General features: G+C 37.2%; 1 protein-coding gene across 11 annotated transcripts in view; it reads left to right on the top strand.

The window, feature by feature from the left end:
* ANKS1B (ankyrin repeat and sterile alpha motif domain containing 1B) overlaps positions 1-23,258 on the top strand; it is a 717,443-nt gene that overhangs the window by 317,070 nt on the left and 377,115 nt on the right. For 10 of the 11 annotated variants that reach the window (XM_034987767.1, XM_034987769.1, XM_034987768.1 and 7 more), the window contains exon 1: positions 9,868-10,071. In XM_034987767.1, coding sequence (XP_034843658.1) covers positions 9,868-10,071 — 204 coding nt within the window. Of the gene's footprint in view, positions 1-9,867; positions 10,072-23,258 lie in introns of those variants that run through there. The other variant, XM_034987766.1, reaches the window with a different exon arrangement.

The following is a 23,258-nucleotide window of genomic DNA, read 5'->3' on the forward strand; positions in this document are numbered from 1 at the left end:
ACAATGTACATAAATATAAATAGAAAATAAGATAGAATGATTAAAATCAAGCATGACTGTCACTATCCTAAATTGTACTTGTCCATTAAAATGCAAACCACGGGGGTGCCTGGATGACTCAGTTGGTTAAATGTCCAGCTCTTGATTTTGGCTCAGGTCAAGATCTCAGGGTCTTGGAATTGAGCCTGTCTGGGGCTCCGAGCTCCGTGGGGAGTCTGCTTCAGGATTCTCTCTCTCCCTCTGCCCTTCCCCCCCCCCACTTGCTTGCTCTCTCTCTCTCTCTCTAAAATAAATAAATCTTTTAAAAAAATGCAAACCATTGGACTATAGTTTTTTAAATTCCAGATTAAAACATAACTGTAGTTATAGGCTATTTATAACAGACACATTTTTTAAGATGATCATTTTAAAAGTTAAAAATAAAGGGTAGACACCAAAAACATGATTCATAAAAGTAAAAATTGGCAAATTGGACTTCATCAAAATTAAAAACTTCAGCTTTTTAGGAAACTCTGGAGGAAAAGACAAACTACAGATTAGGAGAAAATATTTACAAATCAAAAATACAACAAATGCCTTCATCTAGAATATATAAAGGACTTTCAAAACTCAACAGTACAAAACCAACCAATCCAATTCAAAAATAGACAACACACATGAGCAAACATTTTACCAAAAAGGATATACAGATGGCAAATAAGCACATAAAACTATGTTTAACCTAATTAGCCATGAGGGAAATGCAAATTAAAACCACAATGTAGTATCACTATGCACCTATCATAATGGCTAAAATTTTACAAAATAGTGATAACACCAAATTCTGGTGAAATGTGAAGCAACTGGATCTCTTGTGTGTTGCTAGTGGGAATATAAAATAATACAATCACTTTGGAAAATAATATGACAATTTATTATAAAACTAGACCGTACTTACCAGAGGAGCCAGTAATTACACTCTTGAATATTTATCCCAGAGCAATGGAAACTTACATTTGCACAAAAACCCATACTCAATGTTTATAACAGCTTTATTTGTAGCAGCTAAGAGGTAGAAACAGCTTAAAAGCCCTTCAGTGGGTGAATCATTAAGCAAACTGTGGTATATCCATATCATGGAATGCTACTCTGAAATAAAAAGAAATGAGCTATTGATACACAGAGTAACTTGTATGGATTTCAAGAAAATTATGCCGAATGAAAAAAAGCCAGTCCCAAAGGTTACATATTCTATGATTCCATGTATATAACATTCTTGAAATGACAAATTGGTAGAGATGGAGAACAGATTAGTAGTTGCCAGAGGTTAAGGAGCAAGGGAGGGAGAGAGAGGGCTATGGCTATGAAAGGATTGCAGGAGGGATCCTTATGATTGTACAGTCTTTATTTTGACTGTGGTGATGATCACACAATCTACATATGTGATAAAATTGTGTAGAACTAAACACATAGTCACACACTTCCCCTTTGGCAGAATCTTTAAGCCACTGTGCGTGTAAAACTGGTGAAATCTGAATAAGATCAGTGGATTTTATAAATGCCAATTGCCTGCTGGTGATAAGATTGGGGAAAATTGAGTAAAGCCTATACAGAATCTCTCTTTCTTAATAGTTTTTATAACTGCATGTGTATCTATGATTATCTCAAAATAAAAAGTTTTAAAAAAGAAAATGGAGGGATATCTAGAGATATGAGACAGAGAACTGAATAAAGAATGGTATATCCACATTGGAGTGGACTATTATGTAGCTATTTACAAGAATAAATTACAGCTTATCATTTACTTGGTGGAATTTCCATAAGACTTTGTTGAATGAGAAAAGTAAGGTTTAGAAAAGTAAGAGTAATATGATTCTATTTTTATGAAACAAGGCCTACAAATATGTGTGTGTATATTTGTATGTGTGTGTGTGATAGAGAGATTTGACAATGGATAATTGTATGTGAAGATACACACTAGTTTGTTAACATGAATTACCTTGAGGGAAGGATGGATGATACAGATGGTATAGAGGAACTAGGGGAAGGCAAAACCAAGGAAAATGGAAAAAGAAGAAAAAATAGAGCACTAAAATACCAAAATATAAGACAATAATAAATTACATGTGTACATAATTGTGTTTTGTGTTCTTAAAATTTTTTAAGAATTATTTTTTATTTTGTTATTCAATAATTGAAAATTTATTGAGACATAATTTACATATTATTCAATCCACCCATTTAAAGTGTACAATTCAATGGTTTTTAGTATATTCACAGAGTTGTGCAACTATCCCCAGTCAATTTTAAAACATTTTTATCACACTAAAAAGAAATGTCACATCCATTAACAGTCACTCCTCTTTTTCACCCAATACTCCTTCTTTAGCCCTAGGCAACCACTAATCAACTTTCTGTCTCTATAAATTTGTCTATTCTAGATATTGCATATAAATGGAATCATATAGTTTATGGTATTTTTTGACTGGCTACTTTCATTTAGCATAATATTTTCAAGGTTTAGCTATGATTTAGCATCTATGAGCACTTCATTTCTCTTTATTGCTAAATAATATCCCATTTTATGGATATATCTCATGGTCTTTATCCACTAAAGTGTACAGCCTTGCCCATTTGCAGTCGTCCTGGTATGACAGTGGTTATGAGAGTTTTCTGTTTCTCTTTCCCTAATCTTTCTGTTAAGCTCTCTGCCTCATTTGGTCTCACACCCGGATATTAGGCTCTGCTAATTGCCAGCTTATTACTCTCTTGTTTTTGACAGTTCTCTAAGATAGGAGTTGCTCCAGAGTGTGGTCCAATTAAATTTGGTTAGGAGTACTTCTAGAGGTCAGTCTTTGAAGTTCGTTCTGACCTCAGAAGGGCATTTCTTAACTGTCTCTTCCTGGTTCTCTAAAACTAGCTGCCCTACTGTTCAGCCTGCAGTCCTAGTCTCCTTCTAGTTGCTTACCACAAAAATCTCCATTGTTTTTAACAATGCCCTTAGGCTTGAACTTCCTCATACTGTTTCAAATAAAGTCAGTTTCTTGGAGAGAGCTTTAGAGCTCTCTGCACTTAAGGACTGACCTATTTATTGAGTGACATATTATGACTAGCTTCCCTTTGGCAGAATCTTAGAGCCACTGTCTGGGCAATGGACAAGGATGGTAGCCTCTGGTCTTCTCATCCTCTCAGCTTGCCTTTCTGGGCTGGGCACGGAACCTCAGTTCTTGTAAGTAAGCTGGGTTGAGGGCAATCAGGACCCCAATATTCCTACCCTGTCACAACTGGGATGGAACATATAAAATGGGGGCTGGGTAGATAAAAGGAGCCCATGACCTCTCAGCCAACTTACCAGGAATTTAACCTCTGAGCCTTGAAATCAGACGGAATTAGAATGCTGGCAGGGTTGCCTGGGTGGCTTAGTCGGTTAAGTGTCCGACCCTTTTGATAAGGTATCATATCCTTTGGATGGGAGCTGAGAGGGAGCCTCATCTCTTGGGCACAGCCACTCAGATTGGAGTTTCAGGTTGAGCTGGCGAGAGAGAGGAGAGAAGGAACACGTTATGGCTCAAGTGCCACAGACTCTCTGTTCTTACCAAGTTTCAGTAGATTTTCTTGAATAAATATTTTTTTCATCCTCTGTAGATTCTTAGAACAATTTGCTGAGACTTTAAAAGGTTGTTTTATTATAACAATATTCAGCATTATGTCTGTTTTGCTGAGGATCAGGTCCACGGAACTTTTCACATTTGCCATTCAGAAAGTGGCACCCCCAGATTATTTTTTTAAAAGACTGTGCCAAAGAAAATTCCTGGTTTAATCACATACTCTGAGCTTTAGTTTCCTTATCTGAAATGGGGCTCATAATCCATATCACACTGCCTAGAACATAGTATCTCTGAATAACGATTAATTTATGTTTTCCCTCCATTTATCTCACTCTGCGGACTTAGAGAAGTTCCAGTTGAATAAAGGTGACTGCCCAGTAATGTATTGTTATGCTTGAAAAATTTTAAGACTCCAAGAAAGTATTTCAAGTCATATTTGAGGTGAGAAATACACTTAACCACTATAAAAAAGTGATCTTCAACTTGAACCAGGATTCTTTTAGAGGTTTGGCTCATCAGAAAATACTTTAACAAGATTGCAAAGAATGACTCAAGATCTCTTTCTTCTTCCTCCCTCTCCCTCACCACCTCGCCCTACCCAACTCTCCCTACTCAATTTCCCTCCTGCATTATAGCTTTTCACCGACACATGAGAATTACTGAATAGAAACTGAATGACTGAATAAAGAATAAAATTTAATCTATACAAAGATTTGTAAAGTGATTGGTAACTAGTATTGTCTCCAACCTATATTTGTTTTTTAAAAATTGAAGTATAGTGACAAACAGTGTTACATTAATTTCAGGTGCACAACATAGGTATTTGACAACTCTATAAGTTATGCTATGCTCACAAGTGACTCACAAGTGTCATCATATGACACTATGACAATACCATTGACTCTATTCCCTATGCTGTACCAAAAGCCTGTTATCTCCCACGCCCCTTCACCCATTTTGCCCCTCCCCTCTGACATCAATTTGTTCTCTGTATTTATGGGACTGTTTCTGCTTTTTATTTGTTTGTTTTGTTTTTTAGATTCCACACATAAGTGGAATCATATGGTATTTGTCTTTCTCTGACTTATTTCACTTCACATAATACCCTCTAGGTCCATTCATGTTGTCACAAATGGCAAGATCTCATTCCTCCTTATGGGTGGGTAATATTCCATTGCACATCTTCTTTATCCATTCATCCACCAGTGGACACTGGTGTTGCTTTCATATCTTGGCCATTGTAAATAATGCTGCAGTAAACACAGCAGTGCATGTATCTTTTTAAATTAATGTATTTGTTTTCTTTGGGTACATACCCAGTAGTGGAATTACTGGATCATATGGTAATTCTATTTTTAATTTTCTGAGACATCTCTGTATTGTTTTTCACAGTGGCTGTACCAATTTACATTCCCACAGTGTATGAGGGTTCCTTTTCCTCTATATCCTTGCCAATATTTGTTACTTCTTGTCTTTTTGATACTAGCCATTCTGAAAGGTATGAGGTGATACCCATTGTGGTTTTAATTTGCATTTTCCTGATGATTAGTGATGTTAAGCATCTTTTTATGTGTCTATGGCCATCTGTATGTCTTCTTTGGAAAAATGTCTATTCAGGTCCTCTGCATATTTTTTAAATAGATTGTTTTCTTAGTGTTGAATTGTTTAAGTTCTTTATATATTTTGTATATTAACCCTTATGAATATATCATTTGCAAATATCTTCTCTCATTCACTAGGTTGCCTTTTTGTTTTGTGTATAGTTTCCTTTGCTGTGCAAAATCTTTTTATTTTGGCATAGTCCCAATGGTTTATTTTTGTTTTTGTTTCACTTCCCTAAGGAGACATATCTAGAAAAACTTTGCTAAGGCAAATGACAAAGAGATTACTGACTATGTTTTCTTCTAGGAGTTTTATGCTTTCATGTCTCAAATTTAGGTCTTTAATCCATTTAAAGTTTATTTTGTGTATGGTATAGTAAAGTGATCCAGTTTCATTCTTTTGCATGTAATGTCCAGTTTTCCCAGCACCCATTTGTTGAAGAGACTGTCTTTTCCCCACTGTATATTCTTACCTTCTTTGTTGTAGGTTAATTGGCCATATATTCGTGGGTTTATTTCTGAGCTTTCTATTCTGTTCCACTGATCCATGTGTCTATTTTTGTGCCAGTCCCACACTGCTTTGATTATTATAACTTTATAGTATATCTTGAAATCTGGGATTGTAATACCTCCAGTTTTGTTCTTCTTTTTCAAGATTGCTTTGGCTACTCATGTCTTTTGTGGCTCCATACAAATTTTTGTATTATTTGTTCTAGTTCTGTGAAAACTGTTATTGGCATTTTGATTGCATTAAATCTGTAGATTGCTTTGAGTAGTATGCACATTTTAACAATTTTAATTCTAATCCATGAGCATGGAATATCTTTCCATTTGTTTGTGTCATCTTCAATTTCTTTCATCAGTGTTTCATAGTGTTCAGGGTATAGATCTTTCACCTCCTTGATTAAGTTTATTCCTAGGGGGGCTCCTGGGTGGCTCAGTCGTTAAGCGTCTGTCTTCGGCTCAGGTCATGATCCCAGCGTCTCGGTTTTTCACAATTGAGTATGATGTTAGCTGTGGGTTTGTCATATATGGACTTTATGTTGAGCTATATGTTCCTTCTAACCCCACTTTGTTGAGAGTTTTTTTTTTAAATCATGAATAGATGTTGTATTTTGCCAAATGCATTTTCTGCATCTATTGAGATGATCATATGGTTTTTACCTTAATTTTGTTAATGTGGTATATCATGTTTATTGATTTATAGATATTGAACCATCCTTGTGTCTCAGAATAAATCCCACTTGATCGTGGTAAATGATCCTTTTAATATATTGTTGAATTCAGTTTTCTGATATTTTGTTGAGGATGTGTGCATCTATACTCATCAGGATATTGGCCTGCATGCAAGCTATGTTTTATACTCATCAGGATATTGGCCTGCATGCAAGCTTGAAATAACTCTTCTCTCTCTCTCAAGAAATGAAAACCCTATGAAAGCCATTTCCAATGCCACTGATTTATTCATTTAACAAGATGATTTAATACCTAGGCTGTGTGTGTGTGGCACTCTTCTAGGTACTTGGTCCCAGATATGCATCTTAAGAGATGAGATAGGATTTTAGGATTTTAGCATATGCCTTACAAAGCCAAAACATTATTATTATGTCTGCACAATCTTTTTGTAGCCTATCTACCTGCTCATAGTTTAAAATGATCAGGAGTAACAGTGTGGATGTGACCCTAGGAGAGGCTGTAATTAATATTTACCCTTAATCCCATCTCATACCAGCTTTAGAGACAAATAGTGTCTTGTTTTCAACTCCTCATACAAGTAATGTTGAGCAACCAGAGCCCCTCAAAACTGATTCCTAAACTGCTGCAAAGTTTTTGACTTTCTTAAAAGATCTAGGACCAATCAGAAATAAATTATAATCAGGTGAAAAAGAGGATGAGGATGTTAAAAATCCAGACCTGAAAATTCTATTTAAAAACCTACCGATCAAAAATAAATAAATAAATGAAAATAAAAACATCCCCATTGTCTTTTAAATAAAGAATTCAGAGTCTTGGGATAGAATTTTTTTAATGAAATGTTAAATCTGAAACTAGAGGGCGCCTGGGTGGCTCAGTTGGTTAAGCGACTGCCTTCGGCTCAGGTCATGATCCTGCAGTCCCTGGATCGAGTCCCTCATCGGGCTCCCTGCTCGGCAGGGAGTCTTCTTCGTCCTCTGACCCTATCCCCTCTCATGTGTTCTCTCTCTCTCATTCTCTCTCTCTCAGACAGATAAATAAAATCTTAAAAAAAAATCTGAAACTAGAATTTTATGTAGTTTGGATTATGAAATGAAAATTATATTATTTGGTTTAGCAGGTGCATACTGAATCCTTACTACAAGCTGTATTGGCAAGACATAGTTCTACATTGGAGAAATAAGTCTTATACCCAAATAACTATAATATTAGACAGAAAATATTTGTTCTAATAGAGGGTCTAAAAATGCCATTTAAAACAGATAAAGAAAGCACTTATTCCTGTTAGGAGGGATTATAAAAGATTAAAGGAAATGTCTCATCCAAAGCCAGTGAAGGGGCAGAAATGTCGGGACATAACAAAACCAACCCAAGTGTGTTACAGGCTGCCTTTAGAGACCAGCTAGAAACCCCACCTGATGGGAGTACTGGGGAAAAAGAAATAAATGTAGATGATTTGTAGCAGATCATGGAGACCCCAAAATGTCATTAAAGGAGCAGGGAATTTATTTTGAAGCCAACTAAAAACCATGGAGGGCTTTTGAAACAAGGCATAACAATCAAAACTATCCTAGGGAGATTAATCTGACACCCATGTATAAATAGATTTTAAAATATCAGAGATAGGAAAACCAATACAGACACTATTGTTGCATCAGGTCACGTGAACCTAGACAACTTATAGCAGAATCAAAGTAGATGGCCATTCCACAAACATGAAAAAGGACATAGAATCCAGGGAATGGATGCAAAACACCTTGGTGAGGAATGACTAGAACTTGGGGATGCATGTGAGGCAGTGAAAGAGGGAGTCCCAAGATGTTTTGAAGTTCAATGTCTGTGTGCCAGGGAGGCTGACAAAGTTCTTAAAAAGAGAAAGATAAGGTTTGGAGAAAGAAGAAAAATAATGTTAATATTTATTAAATAATAAATATTTATTGAGCACTTACTATGTGCCAGGCACTGTTCTGGGGGGTTGAGTGTTATCTTTGATTTTTAAAACACTTTATGTAGAAAAGGCACTGTTCCCAGTCTGTGTAACCCCAAAGGCAGAGCTGGAACCAGTAAGTAGGAGTCAGGTAGGAAGTAAAATACCTGATAAGTGGAGTCTTCCTGATAAGTAGTAAGAGCTCCGTTCTAGGCAGTATTCAAACATAAATTGGATAATAATCTTCTGGGCACCCTGTGACAAGGGATTTCTGCCTTAAGAGAGAGGTTAGACTAACCCTTCTTCAAGTTCTCTCCCAACCTTAAGTAAGAGTCTATTCTTTCCTATGATTTAGTCCTATGGGTTCTATTATTTTTTCCTTTGGGTTCTATTATTAATCTCTGGTTTCTCTCAATTATTAAATAAATTACCCAATCTGTCTGCCATTCAGTAAAACTCACACATTTGCATCTGTTATTCTTGAATTATTTTTGGTTAGGGCTCTTCTTCTTTATTAAAAATCTCTACCCAGTAATGTTACCTTTATAGCAATTTAGAATGCTAACCCTGGTAGACTGGGTTATAAATATCAGAGGGGAAAAGGAATTCTTGTGCCTAATAATATTTTTGTTTGGAAGAAGCCCTGCAAATGAGAAATGAATTATCTTGACTTCAGTATTGCGATGCAGTTTCTGTATTTTGCAGTAATTCAGAAGAGAAAAAAATATTTCAGAGAGGTTCATTTTGATACAGCATGTTAAAGAGAATAATTATTCTCCAAACCCTGCAAAGCTTTAGATCGGAAACATTTAGCTGTTTTGCGGTTAGAAAAGATGAAAGGAAAGAGAAGAAAAGGAGAGGAGAAAGGAAACCTGTAGTGAGCTCCAGCTATAAGCTATAGTTAAAGCTTTGCATTTCCTGGTGTCTTTTGAAACGTAAAATTCCACAACAAATAGCCCTGTAACGTATAACCAGTATGAAGATTCAATTCAGATTTAAGCACTTCGGTTTGCTTTTGAATCTTGCTATTTTCTGCATTTGTTTTGACTGCTCTCATCATTCAGGATTGACGCTTGGATGGGTGTGTAGGAGGAAGCAGCAGCGGCAGGCTTACAGCTTGCAGACAAAAAAAAATCTGCCTTATCTGATGGCTATTATTGAAAATGCGAGGTGTAGCCTGGGCTGGGTAATGAAGGGGAGCGAGCGAGGGGGAGCAAGGAGCATGGAGCTGCATACTGATGAGTGTAGGAGTACTTGATAAAAAGAATTCTGGCTGCTGGCCGTGCATTGCTCATTGTGGAGTACTCCAACAATCACATAGAACGCAGACCAGCTTAAGCTGACAGCTTGATATGCCTTCTTCTGCTGCCTGGTTTTGGGGGCTGTATGACGTACTGGTCGGTAGTAAAGATTAATATGTAAGAAATGTGGAGCTAGGATCAAGTCATACTCCACAGCCTGCCTGGCAAACTATGTTTTACTTCTGACTTTGCTCTCTCGCTGAGAACATTAATCTGTCAAGCTGGCGGGCTCCTTTGATAGCAACTTTCCCAGGAGCATGATGTGGCAATGCCACCTCTCAGCCCAGGACTACCGCTATTACCCAGTGGACGGCTACTCCCTGCTTAAACGCTTCCCTCTTCATCCTCTTACAGGACCCAGATGCCCCGTCCAAACAGTGGGACAATGGTTGGAAAGCATTGGGCTACCTCAGTACGAGAACCACCTGATGGCTAATGGATTTGACAATGTACAGTTTATGGTAAGACGCTCTCTGTGTCCACGGAGCTGCCTTTTGTCTGTCTTTGCTTCTTATGTGTCTTACACGGCTCAGAGGCAGCCTGATTTGCACCAAAACCGGTCAATTTATATATGTAACTGCATCAGAAAAATCGGATGCCCTTAGGACGGAACTTACTGTGTACATATAGACACTTGCCGAAAAATGAGGTCTATAGGCATCCATATACATATGTATTATGTGAATGAACCGGTGAGAGTACTATTTATAGGCAGTGAAGGAAGATTAACATTTATGTTCTCCCTGTCATTCTTTGTGATTTTTATAAATTTGTCATCTCAGAATACCCAGTTAGATTATAGCACTCTTCAGTTAATTCTAAATTCCTAAAACATGTTCTTTCATGTGAGCATCAGCATTTAGTGATTAATTAGACAATTTGTTATGTTTACGGTGTGAAGATTATTTTTTCCTGGTAATTGTTCGATAAGCAGTTTAAATTATGTGGACGACCTTTAGTTTGCTAGCCAGCTGTTTCAGATGGTCAGTTATGGAGAACATTCACTTACTTACACATGCTGATAGAAGAGCACTGAAGTGTTATTTATTACTTTAGATAAAAAAAAACAAACACTTCCATCAACTACCTGTCAGTATTTAGAAAGAGAGGCTGATGGACTAAGTACATTCATGTATTCTGAGTACTGGTCTGCATGCAGTCTAGACCCGGTGTGTGCAAACTTCTCACTGTGATGAATATAGGTGAGGAAGGAGGGTGGGGAAATGTGCAGACCCATAATACAGCTTTCTAATCATTCATATACCTCCCCCGGTGCTCATCAGTTTCCCTTGTTAAGCTACGTCACAGTCCTTATTACCTTTCCTTGCTTTTAAGTTCTCATCACACGTATTACTGATCCCTAAATTTAGAGAGAGCTGCATAATATAAGCATGGAGCACACAAATGGCTTGCAGAAATAATTAATAGCTATTTCTAAATAAAATGCTGGGGCAGACACCTGAAGCTTATTAATGCCAGAATTGATAACAAAATATGAGGGCTAGTTAGGTTTTTTAAATTTCTATTTGAGATTATTTTTCTCCAAGCTTAACTTGACTATTATGATTTTTAAAATTAGTAAAATTGTTAAACTTCTGCCTCTTTTCCTAAAAAGTGTATGCTCCGTGAGCTTTTGTAAAAAGCTACATAAATGTAGTAAGACATATGAGCCCTAAGTAACTGTATACATAGAACTCTTTATGGACCTGTTTTTTATAATGGGATATGCAGCTACTGTTATTTATCTCAGGTTGAAGAGAACTGTCACTGATTAGACAGACCAGATATCATGGGTATTGAAATAGGGAAAAAGTGAAATTTCTTCGGTTGCTATGACAGTGTTAGGACACTGAGCAGATTTAGGACAGACTTAGGACACTAAACAGAGAACACTATGAATTCGGGGAACTATCAAACAGAATGAAAGTCTTTTCATAGTTATTTATATTTACTGCACATTTTGATGTCTTTATTCTTTCTCTCTGTCTCTGCCTGAGATAAGACTTTCTCATTCCCACTCCTCAAGCCCTTGTCCAAATTTATTCTGGCCCCATGAGAAGCTAGGTAGGTCTCTGGATTCTCTAGATTATTTGGCTACTTCCAAATATTTTAATTCAGCATAATTTTCCTCTGAATATTGGACACAATTGAGCAAATAGAACCCCTTTTTGAAAGCCCGAAACTGAAAGGTTAATCAAACAGTTTTCAAATAAACTGAGGTCGTAAAGCAACATTCAGGAATGAATTATGTATAAGTACTTCAAAATGTATCTGGGGGGCAAAAATCCTGGGTATATGTGACAAAACCAAGGTCTGACTTTCTCCATAGGCTATCGTCTTTATTTTTGCAATTCTAAGTTGCATATGTAATTTTCCAGAAAATGAGAAAACATAGTTAATTCAGATGAGTCAATCAAATACTTTCTTCATGAGACAGAATTAATTAAAAAAGAAAAAAACTTTGATCATTTAGAGAGGTAATTATGAAAATTGAACAAACCATAAAATAGTATCATCAATTATTGCTTTATATGCTACTACACACTATTTATTTGCTACTAGTATCATGAAAATTAGTTTTTACCTTTATAAAAATTATTTATTGATTTCCATAATCTGATTTATTTAATTATGAATTTAGTTAAAGTATACTAATATGATCAGCCCACTTTAAGAAACAGGTTTCATTAATGGGGTGAAAAATCTTTTAGACCTGCTTAGTCTCCACTCAGTGTCATATTCTAGCTTTTATTTTTCTTTTTTTTAAAGATTTTATTTATTTATTCATGAGAGACAGAGAGAGAGGCAGAGGGAGAAGCAGGCTCCCTGCTGAGCAGAGAGCCCGATGCGGGACTCGATCCCAGGACCCTGGGATCATGACCCAAGCCGAAGGCAGACGCTCAACCGTCTGAGCCACCCAGGCGCCCTCGCTTTTATTTTTCTTGAAGCACATTCTGACCTGCATTTATTCATCCTGTTGCCGAAGCAACAAGCACCACATTCCCATTAACTGTGATGTAGTGCAGGTCATGTATGTAGTGCAGGTCTTGTGATGTAGCTGAAGGTCAGAGTGATGCTTTTTAGAACACGACAGTAGAGACATCAAAAGGATATAATTAATGTTGCTTGAAACTTCATTGTACATCCATGCATAGATATACTTTATTTAGGAAACATTCTCAAGAGTTAACTTTTCATTTAATCGATATTCCATTAATGAATGTTTTAAAGGATCCATATAAGTGACTTTCAAAGTATTTATTGAAAGCTTTAAAAAAATTTTACTAACTCTGTTCTACATACTCTCACACATAAATACAATATATGGATGATTTATTCACAGGGCTTTGATTAACTTTAATAAAGATTTCTTACATCAGTTCCTAGACATAGTTAGAAAAGTAGGACCTCCATTTATTTTTGTGTATCTATCAATTATTGCTTCCCCTTTGGGCTCTTAATGTTTATCCTTGATTTTACTGCTGTGTGAATTTTTTTTCAGTACCTGAAAATCAGAATTCCAAACTTTTTCTTTATGTACCTGGTCCTGGTTTGCTGATATTTGTGCACACGGTTCTGACTTTCCTGTATCCTTAAATATATAAAATAAGTGGAAATTGATAAAATTTAAAGAATAACTACAAAACTACATCAGGTCACCTAAGACCTTGGGAGAGTTTGATCTATGTTGCAAACAAAAGCTCCTTCAACATGGAATCCTTCCTCAGAAGACTTAACCAAGCCCTACTTACCTGTTCATCCCCTCTAAGTCATATATGGTCAGCTCCCTCCTAGTGAAGCATGTGCTACTCACTAGCCTCTGGGAATGCTGCTGGGTTCTAAAATATGTCTATGTTTCAACATTTTTTTTTAAATCAAGGAGTTTAGGTATGAAGTGTTTAGTATACAAAACGTACATGCTTCTTTACTTCTTATTATATATATTTCTATCATCATCTCTTTTTTCCAAGTCTGATGACTGCTTCCTAAATTTTAAGTCTCAAACTATCTATTCTTCTCTTGATGACTGCTCATTTGTAGTCTCCTCTCCCCATCCTGGACAGCTATTTCCTTTCCTTTCCCTCCTTTTTTTTTTTTTTTCATCCTCAAATGTCTAACTCAATTCCTGCCTTGTTTATGTAGCTTTCCTTAATGACTCTAGTCCCCTGGAGCCTCTCTTTTCTCTGCACTCATATAGTGGTTGTATTTGGTATGAAAAATTACATTTGGCATGCCATTATTCACTCTCTAGAATTAGAAGTTAAGTTTTCGCTCATATATATCTTGTCTCTCCCACTAGACTAGAAACTCTTCAAGTCCACATTCTGTGTATTCAATTCTCTGGTCTTTCTCACAACTCTTAATAATTCTGTGTACATAGACACCACCTCATAACAACTGGATGCACAGCAGACTGTTGTAGATGGATTTCCAGCCTCATTTTTTAAATTGGGAGCCTTGTGGGGCACCAGGGTGTCTCAGTTGGTTAAGCGACTGCCTTCAGCTCAGGTCATGATCCCAGGGTCCTGGGGTCGAGCCCCACATCAGGCTCCCTGCTCGGCAGGAAGCCTGCTTCTCCCTCTTCCACTCCCCCTGCTTGTGATCCCTCTCTTGCTGTCTCTCTCTCTCTCTCTGTGTCAATTAAATAAATAAACAAAATCTTAAAAAAAAAAATAAATCGGAAGCCTTGTTTTGCCAGTGGAACATGGAACATTAGTACCCTTCATTCATTCATGCAGCAGACTCTCCTTAAACATTTCATATGTGCTGGGAATGGTGCTAATTACTGAGAATGTAACAGTGAACAATCCATGATCCTTGACCTCTAACAGGTTACAGTGTTGCTCTCAGACCTATCAGATTATTTGCATGCACATTAGACACTTTCCTTCATGTGCTCCCACAAACAGGTACATACATAACATTCTATCACAGGGATCTTGCCCCTCATCCTTTTATATAATCACCATCCCTCAGCATATTCCTTACTAAAAATTGTTTTTTCAGCAGCAAATTACAGTAGGCAATGGAAGAGATAAAATCTATCATAGCAGGGCGTAAAGATAGATAAAGATACTGATACTGTTAACAACAAAACACTGACAGTGTTAATGGTAGATTTATGGTCCAAAAACTGAATTAAGAAGTTTGTATTATTGGAGGAGGACTGACTCATAGCCTCACCAGGATAACTAGCTGACAGTTATATTTGTAAACTCTAATCAAAAAGGGGGAAGAATGAAATTATACCAACTCATTTTTTTTTTTTTTTTTTTTTTTTTTTTTTTTAGCATTTCCTGTGTTTCTAGCAGTTGCCATCTAGGTTGGCTTAGGATGCTTTGACCATTATTAAGATGTCCAAAATGCAGCCTTTACAGAGTAAAAAATATAATAATTCCAGGAGCCCTATGTGATTTGGCATTTTTATACACTTGGGTGGGTAGCATTCATAAAGGACTTGCTGAAGGTCAGAGTGATGCTGAAGAGTGGAGCCACAGAGCTCTTGGAAGTCATCCATTTGGACAAAAGATTTAAGGAAGATTGATCTTATAAGTATTTAGCTGAAATTTTCTTTTCCATTTTTGCGGTGCATTTTACATGCTAATGTACTTACTTCTCTTTTCCTCTTTTATATAACTTTTCTGTAATAAGAGCACCATTTGCAGTTGACCTGATAAAGTGACCTTTTAAGTGTCTTAGCAGCATATCATGATCCAAGAAAGAAGTTAAACTTGTGAAGTAGAAAAATAAATTGTCCCTAAAGGGTAAGCCTAATAACACCCAAGATGATTTCTTGTTTCAAACATTGCTTAAGAAAATTTTATAAAGTTACTGAGATTTAAAGGTCCAAGAGAAAAAAATACCTGCCACACTCCCCACACCATCCCGTTCCTGAAACAGTCTAGGCTCTGAAGTGGGTGGCTTTACGGTGAATGTGCAGCTATCATTTTACAAACTCAGTCTAGTCGTTACGCATGCACTTCTGCAACAACAAAAATATATATTTTTTTTTCAACTATGGGCATTTAATATCTGTTGGCATCCAAAAGTCAATGCCAGGAGGGAGTCATTCTTTATCTGGACAACAGCTTAATTACAAATGTAATAGGCAACAGCCTCACAGTAGTGTGAGAGAGAACTCAAGTAAGACTTCTCATTTCCACTGTCTTGCTTCTCTATGATTCGGTTTACTCATCTGTAAAATCAATCTAATGAGGGATCTAGGAGAAATGTTCTTTGGACTTGTTATTTAATATTTTGAGCTCTTTAAAGTTACAGGGTACAATATTGGTGGTGGCAGAGCTGTTAATTGTTCTTGTAGATCTCATTAGCCTTGGAAGGACACTGATTGCTCGTGCAGTGGAAAGTCAGAAATGAGGGCATGTTCAGGGATGACCGTCTTAGAAGAATGGCTCTCAGAAAAAAACATTAGCTGCAGTTCTAATCTGGTGATAGTGAGGAGGCCTTTTCTTCCATCTGGAAGTTACTCCAGTTACATTTTTAAGCATTAAAATAAGCTGCCCCATTTTCTAATAATGCAGTACTACAACTCCCATTACTAACTCATGCTCACATGAATTGGTCTTTAATTTAGTCATGCAGCACATTTGCATAATTTCATCTCCAGTATTGCTTTAAATGACCAGATATTTGGGAAGAGGAATTTACTTCATGAATCAGAAAACTTATTCAAACTGCCGAATTATGGACTACTTTTAAGAAATCCAGCCACAATCAAATTTTTGCTTCTTTAAAAAGATGGATCTCTCAAACAAGTGTTCATAGGCAATGACTTCCATTTTCTCACTTCTAGTCACCTCCTTAACCCCTATAATCCTGTCTGCTTCCCAGCTCTTCTGCTAAAATTGTTCTTTTTGAAATCAGCTGTGACCTGCTTCTTGCCAAATCCCAGCCCCCTTTCTTCTCATTGCATTTCTCTCGCCCTCTTTACCATGTCTTATTTTCACCCCTCACTCCTTATTGATATTCACTCCCTTATTGATAATTATTGGGTTCTGTGACATTACACTGTCCTTCCAGTCATCCCTGTTCTCTGATTCTCCTCCTGCCTCTAAATGTGCATGGTGCTCTACCTGTCCATCCATTGGAGAGACTGTAGTTCTCATGGGTCCATAGCTGTCCTACTCTCCCTCTTTCTACCTGGCTTCCAGTGCGGCCCCACTACTCAATAAACATTTCCATATACATCTATGCATGCAAAGCATTCAGCACAGACTTGGCAAAGAACAAATGCCCAACAAATGTTAAGTATTACTGCAGCTAGAGTGCTCTTTCTAAAGCACACGTTTGCTTTAGCACTACCCTGCTTAAAATAATTCAGTGATTCTCAATTACCTATGGGAGATTATGTTTCCAAAATCCTTAATATGGCTTTCATATTCAGGATCCTTTATGACCTGCCCAGCCCCAATTTATTTTTCAGCCTCTTCTGTTACCATTTTCCCTCTTTACAGTTCTAGAGAACTGTGTATTTATCTTTCATTGCCTGGCCTTTTGCACATGCTGCTCTCTGCCAAGAATGACCTTCCTTCTCCTCTTAACTCCTCTTTATCCTTTGTTCTCAGCCTAATTGTCACTTCTTTTAGCTGTCACTTTTTCCCTGGCCCTCCAAGTATGGGTCAAGAACGCTTTTTCTGGAGTTCCCTTTCTTACTACTTATTTTACTGTGCCATATTACCTATTTACTTGCCCACCCACCCCTACCACTTCTCCCACACACAAATTGTAGAACAGGGGTCAGCAAACTTGCTCTCTCAAGGGCCAGATAGTAAATGTTTTTAGGCTTTGAAAGTGGTCTCTGTTGCAACTATTCAACATGCTGTTGTAGTATAAAAGTGGCCATAGACAATATGTAAATAATGGATGTGGCTGTGTTCCAATCAAACTTTATTTACAAAAGCAGGCAGATTTGGTCGAAAAGCCATAGTCTGCTGTCCACACACTTGATTATTTTTAACTCCTTGAGAATTAGAAATATGTTTTGACCCCCTGTATCTCCAGGGACAAGTCATGGCTTACACACGTAGACACAGTAAGTGTTTGATGAAAGGAGGAAGGAAGAAAGCAAATAAGGATGAAGGAAAGGAAGAAAAGAAAGAAGGAAAGAGAAAGGGAGTGAAGGAATCTGGCAGGTGGCTACAACAAGGTTTCTGAAGGCCTGTTCAGTTTAAAGAGAACCTGGTCAATAGCTAAGGATATTCAGAGCAAGAGCCAGCCTTCAGGAGTCTCCTAAGAGCTGGAGAGGGTGTTTTTGCTCGAACCAATCAGACGGGAGTATATTTTCAGCAAGAGCCCTGCACAGGCATAGGAACTAGAAAAACACAGCTGCAAAGGGAGCCTGTTGTTCACTCTCTTTGGAATTCCTTTCTCCTCCTTCTTCACCTAATTATGCAGCATTGTTCATGATTCAACTTAAGCATCACTTCCTCCAGGAAGTATTTCCTTATACCACCCTGTCATCTGGCTGGCGTAATCACTCTGTCTCTGGGCTCCCCTGGCACCCTGCCCTTAGCCCTGTGCTAATCTCTATTTTATTGCATTGCAATTATATGTTCAGATGTCTGCCTCCCACCCTAGAAAGTGAGTTCCTTTAGAAGCAGAGATCAGGTCTTATTTATCTCTGTATTCCTAAAACTTGGTGCAGTGCCTGGCATATAGTAGCTTCTGATAAACACTGATTAGATAGATTTAAAGTTCAATTCAGTTTCATATAAATTATCCCATGTAATTCTTACCATATCACTGTCAATAAGTATTGGTATCCCCATATTTATAAATGAAGAGAATTATTATTATATTATTATTATATAGCCTGGGTAACTCTTACTTCAAAAGCCTCAGCTCAGAAGTTCCTTCTGGGGAGTCTTTTACAAATTCTGTTGTGGTATTACTCAACTGTCCTTCACTGGCCTCCCATGGCACCTTATACACACCTTTAATGGAGCAGTCTTATCATACAAGGCTGAATTATCTGCTTCTTTACCTTACTCCTTCCCCTGAGAAAAAGAGCAGTGTTTTGTTCAGTACTATTTTCCTAGCACATAATAGGTCCTTGTATAGTTTGCTAGGACTGCCATAACAAAATGCCACAAACTGTGTGGTGTAAGCAACAAAAATTTATTGTCACAGTTCTGGAGGCCAGAAATCCAAGATCGAGGTGTTGGCAAGACTGGTTCCTCCAAGGCATGTGAGGGGAGGATCTGTTCTAGGCCTTCACTTGCCAACAGTCTTCTCCCTGTATTTTCACATCATCTTCTCTGTGTGTGTCTGTGTCTAAATTTCCTCTTCTTATAAGGACACCAGTCATATTGGATTAGGGTCCACCCTAATGACCTCATTTTAACTCGATTACCTGTGTAAAGACCTTATCTCCAAATAAAGTCACATTCTGAGGTACTGGGGGTCAGGACTTCAACATATGAATTTAGGAGGAACACAATTCAGCCCATAGCAGTCCTTAATAAATGTGTGTACAGGAGTATCCTTTACTATCCCTCCTATTGCCAAGTACAGTCCATAATGGTCACACAATAAATATTTGATTAATTGAATTAAACTCAATCTACTTGAGGTTTACATGAGATTTAAAATGTTCAAAGAATCTGATGTTATTCTTTCATCAATGATAAATGCAGTTGCCCTAATCACTTACAGTTTCTCACGCATGGGTAATTGTATACAAGGTCATGCTGCTAGTTAATATGAGAAACACCAAGGCCAGAACTGAGAGCTTCCTACCTCTCTAGCCTTACAGTCTTTCCATTTTACTTTGCAGCTCTGCTGGCCCCTAAATAAATCACATTTACAGGAAATATTTATTTGTTTGCCATCCTTATGGTTGGTAACTATTTGGTAGCAAAGCCCAATATAACCAATTTAATAAAATAACTACTGTTTAACAAAAACTTGTTATATATATTTTTACATACATTGTATTTACCTCTCCCACAAATATTACAAAGTATGTATTACTATTCCAGTTTTACCAATTACAAAACTTAGAGAGAGACCAAATATCTGGCCCAATGCACTCAAGCTTCAAACCCAGGTCAATCTGAGTCCAAAGGGAAAAAAATTTTTCAATAAGTTTTGCTTGGGCAACATAATGTAGGTGAGCTGAGACAGGTATTGGCTCTGAACAAACAAAAGTAGCATAAGCATTCCTTGTTCTTGGAGGGATGATTCAGAGTACCAAGAAGAGAGATGAGAGAGAAGAAAAACCTTGCCTTATGCAGAGATTAGGAAGTCAGACTAAGGAAACTTCCCACTATACACAGGGTTATAAAAAAACATGCACCTCCAAGTCAAGTCTGTCCTCAGACTATGAGACCATCTAAGTGGGAGTCATTCTATGCACACAGGAGATACCTCATCAAACAAGAATAGTGTTAATGGAAGACATGACTTACCCTTCCGTATAATCTTTTTTGAAGTGTAATGAGTTGTCATTGTGAGTTGCTACGTATTATTATCCTCCAGAAAACTCAAGCTAAAGAGACACAGAAATAATACCTTCCAGGTCATTGCATACTTGTTGCTGACTTCATCCCAGACTTCCTAATCTGAGAATGTACCATGCACATCATAAACATTGGAAACTATCCATTCATTTAAGAGCATATGATCTAAAAGGGTATTGAGAAACAAGAGCCCTTATGACTCTACTTAGAAGTTATAGAGGCATATTAGAAGAAAAGAAAAATACAATGAATAATTAATCTAGGCCTCTGAATATCAGGCCATTGATTTCTGCCCCTTGAGTCCACAGAATTAAATTTCAGATTGTTAAACTTTTACCTTCTGTCAGACTGAACAAAGATGATTAGGATTCATATCCAAAGCATTGTGGAACATCTTGCATTTATAAGCCAATGTCTGTTTAAATGGTTGGCAAGAAGAATTAGATTTCTCCTTCCAGAGTTTTGAAGGAGATCTGGGAGTAACAGGCCTAGAATCTAGAGTTTCTCATGTTTATTTGACAGGAGTTATATTATACACTCTTTTATCAGGAAGGAATAATCCTGTAAAGAAGGAGCTGCAAATTTTGTATTCATCAGACCTATAACTATGTAACCCATCCAGTTATCTGCAAGCTCAGAACAAGAGAACTGAAAATACAGGCTGGCCAACATTGACTCCAGAAATCCGCCAATCTTAAAAAAAAAAAAAAAAAAAGCAAGCAGAAGATTATTCATATCAATTCAATAATTTAAGAACTGCTGGATAAATAGTAATGAGGTTCTTTTGGGGGGGGAATGGAATGGAGGGTATGTTATACAGTCAAAAAAATGTAACCCACTTACTTCCTGGTAATTAATTATGATGTACTAGAAATGAGAATACCATATTAAGTTCCTACTGCACTTTATAGTCTTTAAACTATTATACATACATTATCTCAATTAATCCAGGAGACTAAATAAATTCTATTCTCAGTTCTAGCATAAATGGTGTGACATTGGGTAAGCCTTCTTTTCTGCAATCTCTGAACAAGTTCAGCTATAACTTAATTTTTTTCAAAACCTGCCGTTAATCCTATGTCTATTCTGGATTCTCTTCTTCCCTTCAAAACCAAGCTTCTCCAAAGAAATGTCTACACTTGCTGGCTTACTCTTCAATTCAATACAGTCAGGCCTTGATACAATTAGCCTTTGTCAACATCCTGAAGTTATTTATAAATGGTGACTAATGAACTCTTAATTCTCCAAAGTACACTATAGTCTTTCTAGTCCTTATTTACTTCATCTTTCTGTGATCTTTGTTTCTGTTGACCACTTGTTTCCTCCTTGGCTTCTGTATCCATGGCATCTCCTGTTCTAGTAGCCACCTCTTCTCTGGCTCCTTTGTAGACTTCCCTGTCTCTCCATGTCCCCTAGGGTTTAGCCCTTTTCATCTCTTCTCTCTCACTCCACACATTCACCTTAGGCGACCTCACTCACACTCAACAAAGGCAAAAATTTTCTACTTCTGTATTGTATCGACACCTCAAATTCAAAGTGTATAAAAGAGGAAAGATCTTTCCCCAAAACTTTTTCCATGAGAAAGTGATCAATTGAATAGAATGGTGATGAGAGATCAAGTAAAGTGAGTCTAGAGAAAGAGCCACCAATTTGGCAATATAGAGACCACTGGAGAACTTGACAAGAGCACATTCACATAAGGGGTACAGAAGCCATAATGCATTGGGTTAAAGAAGTTAGAGTAGACAACTTTTGAAGGAAGTTTTGCTGAGAATGAGAACACAGAAATAAGCAAGTAGCTAAGGGTGATTTGGAGGTCAAAGGAAGATTTTTTTTTTTTTTTAAACAGGAAAAACTGGAGTCATGTTTGGCTACTAAAAGGAATGATCAGATAGAAATGGAGATACTGATATTGGAGAAGAAAGAAGGATTGAATGAATGAATAAAGGTGAGAGGAGTTGGAATCCAGAGATAAGTAGAGGAATTGTCTTTGATGGGGATGTTCCTATTATAATAGTAAGGTAGACAGAGGACGGGTACTATAATGATTTTTATAGAGAGTGATGAGAATATGAAGGTATATTTGCTCTAGTGGTTTCTATTTTCTAGTGATTTATGAGACAAGAATGTGGAAGATTTGAAGATAGAGGAGATATAGATTCATTTCAGAAAGTGGGCAAGAGAATTTAATAGGAAAATTGAGTAGAACTACAGGACCGTGTCAAGGGTTTATTTGAGATTATGCTCAGTAGGAATTGCAAAGACTACTGCACTTTAAGGTACAGGATTGCTTTCATAGTCTGGCTCCTTCTAGTCTGTGTGAGATCACGGGCTGGTCACTTAACCTCCATGAGCATCAGTTTCCTAAGTGCAAATAAGAGACAGTACTACCTAGTTCACAAGTTCGTGAACCAGTGGTGAGAACCAGATTAAGGCTAGCTGTGTGCTTTCAATAGGTAATGAATCATGATGGTGACAAGCGTGCTTGTTCCATTTAGCTGGCAAGCCACTTTGGAATTACTGACAGCACAATGATATACAGAAATTGCCAAAAGGCTTCATTGCTCTTGCCTTCATAATACACTGGATACAAGGAAAATGCCTACATGAATTATGCTAGAAACAGCAAAATACTTATAACCCACCTATTTCATGACCTTATATCAAATAACTCTGAAGGATGTTAGAAAGTTATGTCACCTTAATTCACTCTTACTCACCACAGACCCTGATTAATCGACAGTACATACACTCAAAGAACTTAGCGGCCATGCAGTAGTGCATGCTGTTGGCAGAGTACTGTGGGACTTCAGGAGGAGCAAGATGGCGGAGGAGTAGGAGAGTACTGTGGGACTTCCAAGGAACTAGATTGCATTTAGCACTTTCCCTAAGAAACATACTCAAGGACGCCCACCTGCTCACAGCAATAAGATGTTCCCTTAATTAAGGTTGATCAAATTGTGATAATTAATTTTTAGGAGTATATTTAAATATTCAAGAGCCTGGTAGCTTTGTCCTCAAGTATCCCTAACCTATACTTGCATCTAGACTATAAAGTATATGAACAAATACTATGAAGTATATTAACAAACACAGATTATGAAGACTATAGCATTTTAAAATATAAATCTATTTTTAAACCTGCATCTTTCATCCTTTAACATGTG

The sequence above is a fragment of the Mirounga leonina genome, unplaced genomic scaffold, assembly GCF_011800145.1.
Source record: "Mirounga leonina isolate KUSES-001 unplaced genomic scaffold, KU_Mleo_1.0 Mir_418, whole genome shotgun sequence".
Classification (NCBI taxonomy): Eukaryota; Metazoa; Chordata; class Mammalia; order Carnivora; family Phocidae; genus Mirounga; species Mirounga leonina.